This window comes from Camelus dromedarius, chromosome 4 (genome assembly GCF_036321535.1).
Source record: "Camelus dromedarius isolate mCamDro1 chromosome 4, mCamDro1.pat, whole genome shotgun sequence".
NCBI lineage: Eukaryota > Metazoa > Chordata > Mammalia > Artiodactyla > Camelidae > Camelus > Camelus dromedarius.
In genome coordinates, this window is record NC_087439.1 from 52,010,219 (window position 1) to 52,024,133 (window position 13,915).

The 13,915-nt window shown below is 35.3% G+C and overlaps 2 protein-coding genes across 10 annotated transcripts in view; both read right to left on the reverse strand.

Annotated features, from left to right (window-relative positions):
* CCDC141 (coiled-coil domain containing 141) overlaps nt 1-1,509 on the reverse strand; it is a 194,972-nt gene extending 193,463 nt beyond the window's left edge. For 3 of the 7 annotated variants that reach the window (XM_031451742.2, XM_064484942.1, XM_064484944.1), the window contains exon 1: nt 595-1,509. The gene's annotated coding sequence lies outside the window, so the exon portion shown is untranslated. The remainder of the gene's footprint in view (nt 1-594) is intronic. The other 4 variants (XM_031451739.2, XM_031451738.2, XM_031451737.2 and 1 more) reach the window with 2 other exon arrangements.
* A 3,484-nt stretch (nt 1,510-4,993) lies between these two features.
* The window catches only part of SESTD1 (SEC14 and spectrin domain containing 1), a 118,012-nt gene continuing 109,090 nt past the window's right edge, over nt 4,994-13,915 (reverse strand). For all 3 annotated transcript variants that reach the window (XM_031451743.2, XM_031451744.2, XM_031451747.2), the window contains one exon: nt 4,994-12,324. In XM_031451743.2, coding sequence (XP_031307603.1) covers nt 12,195-12,324 — 130 coding nt within the window. In that variant the 3' untranslated portion in view covers nt 4,994-12,194. The remainder of the gene's footprint in view (nt 12,325-13,915) is intronic.

Sequence of the window (13,915 nt, forward strand, 5' to 3'; positions counted from 1 at the left end):
ACTCACTTCTTTAAAAACAAAACTTTGAGATTAAGAAATTGGAAGGGAGCTTTTTGGTTCAAAATGTATGATCTAGAATAATGAATTATATATGTTTTATTTAGAACTTTACTGCAGAATTCCATCTCCTAACTACATTTGGATGTGGAAATTTTGCAGAATAAAACAGACCAGCTCATGGAGAACTGCACAGTATGTCTGTTTTTGTGCCCTCACAGTCTCTGTTCTTTCCTTGTCACCTCTGCAAACCACCTGCCCAGGGCCCCTTGCCTCAGTGCTATCCACTCCTGCCCTTACCTATTTGTTAACCAGTCCCTACCAGGGGGTTCATAACCTAATGTGTTAGTTGATGCTGACTTAAACTGTGGCCCCTTCCAGAAGAACCTGCATTTAGAGGACACTTGATGAGAAGAGATGGCATTTTTAAACTCAGTAAGTGGAACCTCAGAAAGAAAATCTGTGGTCTTGCCTACTCTCTCTTCTACCATCATAACTGTATCCCATATGGAAAAGCCCTCTAAAAGGGTCAGATGGGTTAAAAAACAAAACACAACAAAAATTTGATGCCATACTAGAGTCCATGCAAATACTCACTTTTCAACAAATAATTATTGTGCACTTCTGATGTTCCAGGCATTGATTTAGGTACCAGAAAAACATCAAGGACGGAGACACATGAGGCCTTTGCCCGCAAGGAATTTGCAGTCTAGGGAGATCATGGGAAAAATTTCATTATAGGGCAGTGCTCTTGTGCCAGCTACCCTCCTGAAGGGTTTACAATGTCATATAACTATGAGAAACACTTTGAGGCATTTCCTATCATTTTATTCACGAAATTGACCCAGATATACTAAATAACTTATCCAAAATTACAAGGTTAATCTCTTCTCACAAATCTTCACATTGTTTCTCCATTTTCTCCTTCCTTTCCATTTTTGTCACTTTATGGCTATTTTGTTCTTCTCTCTTACACCTTTTCTTCTCTGCATTCTGCATACTGTCTTGTTCTCCCTCTGTGCTGTGCACTGTGCCCATTCAAGTAACATGCTCTACAGCTACTGTTTCTTTGCTTCCCTTCTTCTTCTGTCTTAATCATCTTTAAGCATATAACTTTTTTTCTTCACTCTTCTAAATCTTCTGATATCTATACTCATTCAGCGAGGTTTTCTTTATTTACTTATGCCACCAAAAAAATTATCTGAATAGGTAAAATCTGCTTCTATGTAATGCTGTAAGAAGAACTTCTGATTTTTGTTTTGTTTCCAAAAAAATCCTAAAAGCAGTGTGGTACTGGCAGAAGAATAGATATACTAGTCAACAGAACAGAACGGCTAACCCAGAAGCAGGCCCAAGAAACTTAAGAACTCAGTGTATTTTCAAAGTAGTATCATAAATCAATGAGAGATACAGCTTATTCAATAAGTAATGTTTACAACACTTGATATTTAGAAAAATCTATCATATTAGGTCATTATCTCACATAATGTACCAAAATTGCTTTTGTATTTAAAAGTAAAAAATTAAAATGCACAAGAAAACAAAATTTAAGCTGAAGGAGAATTTTTCTAAGCTTTAAGGAAATGTAAGAAATCAAAATGAAGGTTAGTTAACAGATTTCACTATAAAAATAAACATACTAACATACCAAAATTCATAAAGATTAAAAAAAATGACAAACTACAAACAGTACTGCTCTAAGTATCATAAAGGATTATTACCCTTGTTGTATAAAAAGCTTCTACAAATAAATGAAAAATGATAAGACTCCAAAGGAAAAGAACACAAAAATAATAATAGACAAGTCACCAATGGGAAACACAATGAATACTACTAAATTATTAAATTATTTTTGCCCTCACTGGCAGTTAAGAGTTTTTATCAGTAACATTTTGTACTGGAAGGAGTGCCATGCAATGGGCACTGTAGCTTTTGATGGGAAGCATAAATTTGCCTAACATTCTGGAAAGCAATTTGGTTATAACTATCAAAAGCCTTAAAATATGGATACATTCCAAACAAATGTTTCCACTTTCAGGAATCAATCTCAAGGACAGATGCAATCAAAATTAAGTACAAGGATGTTCACTGTAGCATTACTTACCATAGCATTAAGAAAGAAAAAGAAGGAATGAAAAAATGTTTGCCAAATAGCAATAATAGTTATGATATCTACTTATCACTGAATATTACACAGATATTGAATTACACAGGGAAAATATTAATGGGAAAATTTTATGTTACAATATTGTAAAAATCAGAAACTAAAGTTAAATAGTGGTATAATCTTGTTAGATGATACACAAAGGAAATGCATCAAATACTAAGTGGGTTTTCTGCATTGATGACTTACGGGCAGTTTTTACTCTGAATATTTTCTGTATTTCCTAGAGTACTTTTTAAAAAACAATAACTACACTTTATTATTATATTAAACATAATTTAAAAGAATAAAGCAAAAAGGCACAGTTGACCACCATCATCCCTCAGTCATGAGACAGTAGAAATATAAGTTCAGGCTTCACTGTGAATTTGCTAAAATTTACCATATACTTTTCCTGAACCTGGTGATTTCATAAATATATTTGACTTCTGAGGTCACTAAAATTATTTTACATACTTCCCAAAATGCCACATCTGCATTCTTTTAAATTACAGAAATGAGATAATTTGAAAGATAATCAATGTCTCTGAAAAGTCTCCATATTAAATTTTTATAAGATATTCTAGAATCTTGCAATCCAAAGTGTGGTTTGCAGACTGGCAGCATTGGCAACACTTGGAAAACTTTTGGAAATGCAAAACCTCAGGTCCTATCCCAGACTTACTGATTCAGAATCTACATTTTAATAAGATCTCCAGTTGATTGTGGGCACGGTCCAGTTTCATAAACACTGATCTAGAACACATATTCTAGTTCTAACCACATGTTTATAATGTACTGTGCTGCTCCTTTGAAACTTAATCTATGTTTCTATCCTAATTACCTGAGAGGTATCTTTATGGTTTATGAGCTCTAAACATTTTCTTAGCACAAAAGCAGCTTCCAAATAATAAATACATTCTAAAAATCTATTGGTAGGTCAGGTGTTCACAACTTGCAACATACAGTAATATTATTAATCCTAACTAAATTTCTAGGTCATTCAACAGAGTCGCCTGCTTAATCCATAATGTATCTGAAGGAGACCAGTTGCGTTTTAATCATTTTGATGGAAAAATGTGTTCCCAGTTCTAACACAAGACTCTAAGAAAGCCTTGTCGTGTCAACAATACAGGACTTCCTCATAGATGCAACTGTGTAGACAACCGGGTAGAGCTAATAGTCCTATTCTGAGAGTGTTCTGGTTAGAAGAATAAAATGGATTAGAGAAACAGGAATGTCAAGTGTTGCTACTGACTCATGTTTCCTTCTAGTCTTCATTTTGACTAAGAATAGACATTGGCAAGATTACTTATCTTCAGGGGTTTGGAGGAAAACGTGATCCTGGGATTGAGGTACTTGACCTTTCCAATACAGGCATGGCTTCATTATCATCAACCTGCAGCAACAGAGTTATCACTGAAATCACCATACAGAATATTTTCTTTGCTTGTCCATTCTTAAAATGCAGTTTTGTCCTATACAAAATAATTTGGAATAGACCTGAAGAGAGATGTAAGCAGAGTTCAATGCACGTTGTTTTCTCAAGGTATTTAAACCCATGATGCTATCTTCTGCATATCTCAGACATTGACTTCAATATTTACTTTTTGTAGAATTTTGAAAATGAAAGTTATACTGATTTGAATTTTAAAATTCTACCCCCCTAGATTTTCATATGTATTTTTTCCTACTTCACCTTGAGAATTCTTGCAACAGATATTTCAGAATATAAGAATATACTTGCTAGGCCTTTTATACTTAGAAGCTCTTTCAAAAACACTCATTTTAACAAGAAGTCAGAAAATAAAAGTAACAAAGAAAATTATGATCTATTAATTCCACATCTCAAAGATAACTTATGCAAGTTCTATAAACAGCTATTTTTATTTGTAAAATGAATATTTCTATAGTTTTGGAATGTGCCTTTTTTCACCCAATAATACACCATGAATATCTTTCTTATCACTCTAATTCTCTTCCTTCCTGTCCTGACAAAAACTGGGTATTTCTTGTGCTCATTTTAACTTTCACATAAGAGTTTATGCTTATGAGAATACTTCTGGGTACACTTTACACAGAAGGTGGAACAACTTTGTGGATACATCGTGTCTAATGGGAGATTAAATGAAAAAAATATTAATAATAAAGTTACATTCTTTTTCATATACACATTTTGCTCATATGTTCAACTGTCATTCAAATACACTTAACATCACTAGACAAGGAGTAAGGCTTGCTGACCTCCAAATTCTGGCAACTCTAAATTCCCAGTAGCCATTCTGGAGCTGTCATTATGTTTAGCATAATATGATTGTGTTATTTTAAGTATAGCCAACTTTGTTTTAATATGTATTCCCCTATCCCAGATACACATCTGTCTTTTCAGTCTTAAAAATGGTCTTCTTGTTAGGAACAAAAGAAATGTAACCACTACCTATTGTAATGAGAACCTAACAATCTCTGACAATGTAGGACTCAAGAGAAAGCCCTGAGTTTCTGTGCTAGGCCTGTGGGAACATAGGATGGGAGCTGCTGAAGACAGGAGAGGCACAAGGGAAAGTGTGTTTAGTCTATCTTCTAAGACTCCAGATTATTTCAGAATAAAGGAGTTACATTTTTGCTTTAATCAAAGATTGAGAGAGAGAGAGAATATTGTTAGAAAAAAATTTAAATTTTTACGAAAAAAGTGAACAGATTCAAAGATGCTGAATTCACGAGATTATGTTATAGAGACCAGTATAACTTAATTCTCCCTAGATTTGATGAACATACTTTATTAACAGAAACCAAACTTAATGTCCAAAGTGATAACATAACAAGGAAATACATATCAAAATCTGCTGCCATTAATTATAGTTTTTAACATTTTTATTGCATATACAATGTATGGAACATTATAAGGATTTACAGTAGAAGCCAAATATCCCAGCCCTTAAAAACAGAATAGGAAAGATTGGATGGACCATACATAAATCTTTGAACACAAGCACTGGAAACGTACATATGATTATACTTTTACAGGCTTATACAGATAACCGCAGTATGTAATAGAACAGGCAGAGAGGGTAAGACACAGTGGATAGAAGTCACTGGGGGTGTGAAATAACTATAGCTGGGTGGTACTGAAAAGACAAAATTAAAAATATGACTTGCAAAGGTTAAAATATCCTGCAAAAACATAGCTATCCCCTATGCACAACTCTGAGGTAGAATTCTCCCCACCCAGTTTTCTGGTTTCTTGACCACCATTTGGAGGACTTCCCTGTCCAGATGGTTCTCTCACATTGCTGTACCTGGGACTGACTAGCCATACATGTTTTTACTGTCCCTTCTACCCTTACTAAACAGAAGTAATCTTTTCTGTTCAGCTACCAGTCTTACTTTACCTACTGAAAATGGGTGGCAAAAGTTTGTAATATAACAAACCAGTGCTGTTTCTTATAGTTAATATATCACCATGTTTGGGTAAGTGCTTTAATATTTCAAGGAGTGAAACCAATGCTAACATTTCAGGGATAGGAACCACTTGGGGAACTGTTTTGGGCAGACAGGCATTTGCTTCCCTCAAATAACATCAACTGCCAACCATAAAAATGCCATTTCTATTCCAAACCTACTTCTCATATTTCAAATGTGGGTCATAAAATTAGTTAACAACTTACATATCCAAAATATAGTTAAAACCCAGGACACAGCACAACCACACTGAAAAAAGCTATGGCAGTTTCTTTTAAAACTACCCTATGACACAAATTCTAATGCTAGATATTCATCCAAGAGAAACGAAAGCCTATGTTCACATAAGATTTATGTTAAGAATAATCAGAGTAGCTTTATAATTACCAATACTGGAAACAGACCACGTATTTATAAATAGGATAATGGATAAACTGTAATATAGTCATACAACAGATTACTCAGCAATAAAAAAAAAGGAATGAACTATTAACATAACATACCCAAACACATAGATAAATGTCCAAAACATGGTAAGAAGCCATCTAGAAAGAGGACATGCTGTGTGACTCTATTTACACAAAGATCTAGAACAAACAAATCTGATTTACGGTAGGAAAAAAAAAGAACAGTGGTTCCCTGTAGGGGGTGGCGTGGGGACAAGAACTGACTGGAATGGCCATGTGGGAATTATCTAACATTTTGTATTTTGTTAGCACTGTATGCACTTGCCAAAACCCAGCAGATACACACGTAAAATTTATGCATTTCACTGTATGCTCACTTTACATCAAAATTAAAATGTAAGCAAATACTGAACTCTAGTGAATAATATGTACGCTAAATACAGTAGAAAGTGTAGAGATTTCTGCAATTTAAAATGCATTAAAAATAATCTGGATTTGATGAACTGATAGGTGGACAGACGTGATAAAGCACAGTTAAATGCTAACTAGCATCTGGGTGGTAAGTACACTGTAAAATTTTAACTTTTTTGTATGTTACAATAAAACAGGGGAAAAACTCAGGGCGCAATGCTTACCAAATAATGCTGAGGATTTCATTACTGATCTCACAGCAACATAATCATCAAACTCTTCCCAATAGTGTCCATTTAGAAACTTGAGCTTGTGAAAGGATATTCCTGAGTGTGAGGTGAGCAATCAGCTCTCAAATCTATGCTGGCTGAAAATTGTCAAACATACGGATCTCCTCACACCTTAAAAAAATGTTAATACATACAGTGATCATTGTTGGCTGTGTAACTAACGTTGAGTCAGAATTAAGATTTAAAAAAAAAACACCACCACACACTCTCTTCAGGGAAAACACCAAGCAGAGATTCTGTTTTTACCCTGACTTCTAAAACTGAGAAAGAATCACGGTAACTGTAATAAACGTGCAGACCCAAAACATAACGTGAGGCTTGAACACGGTGAACAGGCCCTGATTTCTGAATCATTCGCCTATCTCTCCAAAGAGGGGCACATTTGGGGGTCACTCTAAAGAGATGGCATTTGACTTGTAAATACTTCTAAGGTGGCACCTTGAGATTCACTAAAACGGCTTCAGACTTCAATAGTCTTCTGTCAGTAGTAGTTTTCCACATGCCTGATTTAAGATCCATAACAATACTGCTCGTAAGAACTAGCAGTTCATAAGTATTTTTAGTTATTTGCTAAGAATTCCTGTATCATTATACATGGGTATTGTTGTATATTGCCTCCAAAGAGTTTTCTAACAAAAATAATCTTGATTCTCTTAAAAACTTACTTACTGCTTTCACACTACGTAGTCATGGCTCTGGCTTTGCCTGCAATTTCTAAGTTCTTCATGTTCTAGGACAGGCTCTGCTTTTTCTTGAAGCACATGGACTAGTTTTTTCAAGTTTTCAAGCCTGCTTTAAAATAGTACAGCCATGCTATTCAGCGTCATATCTACGAGCCCCTCCCAGTCTTCAGCATTCCCCTGTATTTATGCTGTTCCATGGAGCGTCTTACTTCTGCCAGTCTCCATGATAGGACCAGTTTGTTTCTGTTATTGCTACTACTCAAGTTACCAAGACTGCTCTTCTCTAACCGTAACAGCACTAACAGTGGTCAGATTTGTGCTCTTGTTGCTGCAGGTTGGTGCTGACTCACTAAGATCCACTCTTGAGCATAACACTTACTTTCTACTTACTTATTAATGGAATTGTCCTGTCCTGTCAGCCGCAAGTAGACGATATTCCTCACTTGTCTTCCAACTGGCTGGTCTATCGTCCTGTCATAAAAGAGTTAATTTGTCAGATTTGAGCATCTTGTTATTTACTGATGTGCTCACTGACCCCATCCTTGGTATTTTCAGTATATAGTTTTGAATTAAGGGACATGGAGCATCAGGAAGTGACCACAGATGTTACCTTTCCCTATGATTGTCATGTGGGACAAGAACAAGATTAAGAATGCTCCATTTTCTATTCTGAAAAGGTAATTGTAGCAATGATACCTCCCATTTTGAACATTTTAGTTTTCAACATTTTTAACATGATTGTATCTCATTCTTGAAATTATTTAATGTGACTTCTCTATTTTACAGACCCAGGGTTGTTTAGTGATTTTTACAAAGGTCAGTAAATGGCAAAGCCAGATTCTGAAGCCAGGTATTTAAACTTTCAAACTCTTTTCATTATATTCACTACAGTTCTTATTTTAACCTTTATATTTTCTCTACTATTCCTGCCATTATTTATTCTTCTCAGGTAGACCTGGATTTTCCGTAGCACACACTAAAGTCATAACGTCATGTGATAGATCTGTACTTCATTTTGCCTCATCAAGGTACGTGCTGCCCTACATACCAGAAGCGTATTTTCCACCCCAACTGAAACTTTTTATTTTTAGAATCGAAACTTAACACTGATTAAGTTTGCTAATTAGGTTAACTGGTCAGCCATGGGGGTTTAACAAAAACACCCCAATCACACAACTCGTCACTGAAGATATTTACCCATGTATCATAATTTCCTATACCGTTTTCAATAGGCTCAAGATGTGGAAGAATTTAGCAACTATACTATGTTTAATTTTTAGTAACCACAGCGTTTTTACTACAGACCTGTGAGGATGGGAAGAGCACACAGCAGTATCCACTCTGACAAGGAACTTACAATGTAGCAGAGAATTCTGAATTCCTTCTCCAAATGCAGAATGCACAGCAAGGCAGGCTCAACTAATCTCACAATCATGCCATTGGTTACAATGGGTTTAGATCAGAGTAGGATTGAGCACTATCAGAAAAGTAATTGTCATGTTCCTATTAAGGGGTATGCCACTAACTACATTAATACGAATACACTAAGTAGCACACTCCGTATGTTAACTGACAGGGTAATGAAACAAACAACAAACACATTAATACTAGGTAACACTTGGGAGCAGTAGCCAATTTAAAGGCCTATAAAGTCAGAGAAATACCCATTCTTCTACACAGCAAGGAAGTCTCGAACTGCCATCGACTTCCTCGCTGGCAGGCTGCGTGCACAGTTTTATCAACACTACCAGGAAGTCACCTAGCAGAGGAAGGTCATCAACAATGAGGCCTGGGAACAAAGTCAATTTTATCTGAGATAGTCACCTTCGCATCTTAACTCTGTTCATCAAAGCTCCGTTCTTCACGAACGGATGCCAAAACTGCCTTTATATACTGAGCTTACACAGGAACAAATGCACAACACAAAAGCAAAAGATAAAAGACCAAAACAAAATGAAGCTAGCCCAATTAACTCTTCAATAATTCCCTGAGATGCACTAAAATAAGGTGGCAAGTTGTGCCATATACCAACTAGAAAAGATGGTTCTTTCTCCATTATATTTGCAGGCCAACGTTGATTTCAAACAGACTGCAGTCACTTCCTTCACAGGTACTCTAAGTGAACTGTGACTCTATGAACAAAATCACATTAGGGCATTGCTGGGTTTTCATTCATAACTGTTTATGTATATACAGATATACATATAGAAAGTAGCAGCAAAGTTACAAATGAAAAGCAACAATATTTACTACGTTAAAAGCATATTCATCTTCATTTGAAATATGCAAATTCCAGGTGTGCCTTATTTTACTCTTGCTGTAGGTAGGACAGCTTAAGGCATACAAAAATTAACTCATTTGACAATAAGTAGGTGAGTTGATGGTAGAACTAAGGAGTCTCATTACTTACAATCCAGTTCCTTTCTGGCACAGTCTTTAATAAAAACATTCTAATTACTCTGCAATTCAGTAGAAGAAACAGATCTTGACTATAACTAGGTATCTAAATCAGCTAATATCTAAGCATCTAAAATACCAAATGACTTCCTGATTAGTAGATTCACTCATAACTCAGCCCTAACTTTAGGAAATCTGTTTAAAACATACTTCAGACTACAATATAAGAGGGATTATCACTAATGCCTACAACAGAACATTCATTCACATACAGGGGAACTGAGCAGTTATTACACATGAGCAAACGGCTGGGAATTGGAGAAGTCCCACAAGATTCCTTCCCTCAAAAGAGCTTATAATGTAGCAGGTAGAGAGACATGAACAGTTGTAGCATGTGATTAGCACCATCATGTAGACTGAAATGAAGAATCACAAAAGCTCATACTCATAGAAGTTATGACCTAAAAGACGGAGAGGATTATCAAACATAGAAAAAACTTCCTGGATGTTCTCAGACTCAATGGCAGTATAAGAGGGAGCCAGCTGAATGTGGCCCTCAGATTATCTGGCATATGTGACTATTTAAAAAAAGGCTGCATCTTTAACCAAAATTATCTAAGAGGAGAAAGGTGAAAAATACAATTAATAACTTCACCCAGGTTGCAATGTCAAGCAGGAGTTGCAAGTACAGGTTTAGAACTTTGGACCAGATACGTAACATAGGACACTGGGATAAAAAAGAAAGCCAAAGGATGAGATACCTCCAGAAGCACTGTAATGACAGAAGCTGTGAGAGCACGTTTTAGTAGACACATTTTAAGTAAGAGCTATGTGACTATACTTAGGCAGAGGATAACACCTCAAGGAAGACACTGTCTAAGAAGGGCTGCTCAATGATATAAATGTTGCAGAGGCAGAAATGAACAAAGGATGCAGACAGAGGGGAAAAAAAAGTCATTCAGTTCAGTAACTGGGAGCCCACTGAGAACCGTTTCATTGCAGTGCTGTGTAAAACCAGACTGCCAGATGCTGCTCTTAGCAGTGAGCGATGAGGATGTAGAGGCAATGAATACGGGTTTCTCCAAGAAGTCTGGCAGTGAAGAAGGCTGGAGATAACCAGCAGGCTCAGAGGAAGTTTTTTGCATTGGAAGATACATGAGCATTTTTGTAGACAACGAAAAGGAACCAGCATACAATTCTTTGCATAATTTTGAATTGACCACAGACTACAAAATATCTTTCTCAAAAACATTTTCTGAAATAAAAATTAACACAAAAATTACGTATTTTATGATTTCAAACTTAAAATAAACTTAAAAGCACGTTTTATAAATTTTATTTCTAAAAGACTTGTACAATTTTTGTTATTAGACTACTTCAGAATCTTGCTTCTAGTCTGTCATGAGAAATTAAATTTTATTAACAATTGCTATTTTTAGTTCCAGAAAGATTACTCTGATATAAAGGATTATACTTAAGTAACTTATACACCACCTTCCCCAGCCCTCCTCCCCCAAAGACAAAATATCTTCAGGGTAGTTAATAGTTTGGATATTTTTTCAAGTTGAAGATGAGAAAAATTAGAAATAGTATTCCATTCATAACTTCTTAAAGATCTAAATTGTTCTTAACAATTATTTTTCATGATAAAACATGCTTATTATATACACATGCTTACATATGAGATTTATGGCTAAAATACATGCAATCAACATGAAAAACAAATTATCAAATATTAAACCATCCTCAAAACCCTAAGAATGCCCTTTTAAATAAGGCACTCATGTTTGGAAATAGGATATAACCACCAAATTAAATAAGATGTTTAAAAGAAGTCTTTTATTAAGCACAAACAACTTTTAATACATTATCAATACAAATAGGAAAATGTCTTTTAATGAATATGATATATCAAAGATCTGAAAGTTTTCTTCATACTGACACAATAAAAATAATGCAATTTTGAAGAATTACAAAGGAAAATTTTGAGGACACCACCGTCTACTAATAACAGTTTAACTACAGTCTAAATTTACTACATCACCTGGGGAGGAAGGGCAACCATTTTTTATATAGAGAATTCCTAAACTCTTATTAGCACCATTCAAAGCTTATTATCAGTTGTTCATCTACAAACTGACATGTCAGGTAAAGCTTTAAAGCAAGTTTTCAGTGCAATGTTTACAGTTCCTTCTTTTAAGATACTTGGAGTCTATGGTCTCAAAGCATGTTAAATAATTATGTCTTGGTATTTGCAAGGTGTTAACATGTAGCAAGAAATGTGTAATGGAAAGAAATGAGGCTTATCCTGCTGTGAAATGCATCTTTAAGTACTGTAGCGAATGCTGTAGAATGCTGACGACATGCGGGATCATGAACTGCAGGATCTGTGGGAAGAAGGTAGCTATTAGCTCTCTGTAGTCATCATTTCGGGATGTCTCAGCTGCTGCCTTTTGAGACTAACTAGTTTCATCCTGTCTCTGATGTGTTCTGCAGTAGAGGCCATGTCACTTGGACTCCCAAAATATTGTTCAGTTCTAAAAGTCAAAACAGAAAACCCCCAATCAGATCAAGACAAATTCACCGACTGAAGTGAATGCAAAAGGAAGGAAAAATTACCATAAATATTACCTACATGATATGGCGTTAGTTCATTTGCAGACCATACTGTTTATCTTTCAGTAGCAATTCGGTAGGAGAAACTTTTTTTTTAAATGGCATAAAATATATAAAGACATGCTGAGAAAAATAATTAGTGGTACAAATGTCTTATCATGTGTACTTATGATAATCTTAATAAACCAAACAATGCAACAATAAACAAAACACTACAACAGTGATGTTCTGCTTTCAGCCTGGGGCCCATAAGCATACAGAAATGTAAAATTTGTATGTGTACTTCCGTGCGAAGGGCTATGAACACCAATTATCTAATCTAGCTGGCAAGTAAAATATACATTTAATGTTAAGCCATTATTTGAGACATTAATAGGTAAAATCATTTAATTTTATTCTATTTGCAAATTTCTTGTAATTCAGAGTCACAGAATCTTTTAGAGCTCCAAGAGTTTGTGGAAATAATGTGGTGAAGCTCTTCATTTTTTAGATGAGAAAACTAAGGCCTGGAAAATTAAATGATTTAACTACAATCACATAGTGGGAAAACCAGGATTTGAACCTGGGTCTTTAAGCAGTGAATCCAGAAAGACCATCTAATTAAAGTTCTTTTATTTTTCTAGGAGAATGTTACAAAAGAGAAATCTGACTAAACCTACTGTCAAACAAACTTTACACAGCATAAACAGATTAAGATATAAAAGGGAATAAAGTAACAATTCTAAATATTAAAGGTGGTAGTTGTGAAATTTGAACATACAGCATTACCTTATTCTTTTACCTTAAAAATGAAAATGACACACAAGCTGTGGAACACAGGAGAAACCCAAGAAAAATACCAGGGGTAGGGAATTGGGTACAGCTCAGTGCTAAAGTGTGTGCTTAGCACGCACAAGGTCCTGGGTTCAATCCCCATTACCTCCATTTAAAAAAAGAAAGAAAGAAAAACAAAAACACCAGGGGTAGATGCTCCTAGACTTACTTGAGTAGAATGAGAAACTGACTATGTGACAACTGTCTGTGAAATGCAGAAATAGGGTTTGGGAGTGTTCTGGAAGGGAACAACCAGAAGCACCCTACTAATATTGTTACTGGCTCAATTTATAAATTGTTAGATTTTATTATCTTTTATACACTGGAGACGTACAACAAGACTTTAGGCTGCTTCTGATTGTTCAAATTTAGGTATGAGTAGAGATTATCGAAGTACAGACTATGCATAATATTCGTTCATGGGAATAAAGTTGTATCTTCTCAGTATCAATTCCAAACAATCATCTTCAGTTCATGACACAGTACAAGTGGCACTGACCATGTGTCAGATTTAAGTTGTTTACATACATTTAGCTCATTTAGCTCATTTAACCCCTGTAACCTAAGGAGGTATGAATACTATATACCTGTTTTTAGATGAGGAAATTGAGACACAGAAAGGTTAGGTGGCTTGCCCAAGATGTCACAGCTAGTAAACAGTAGAGCTGAGATTTAAACCCAACAAATATTGTTCCTGAG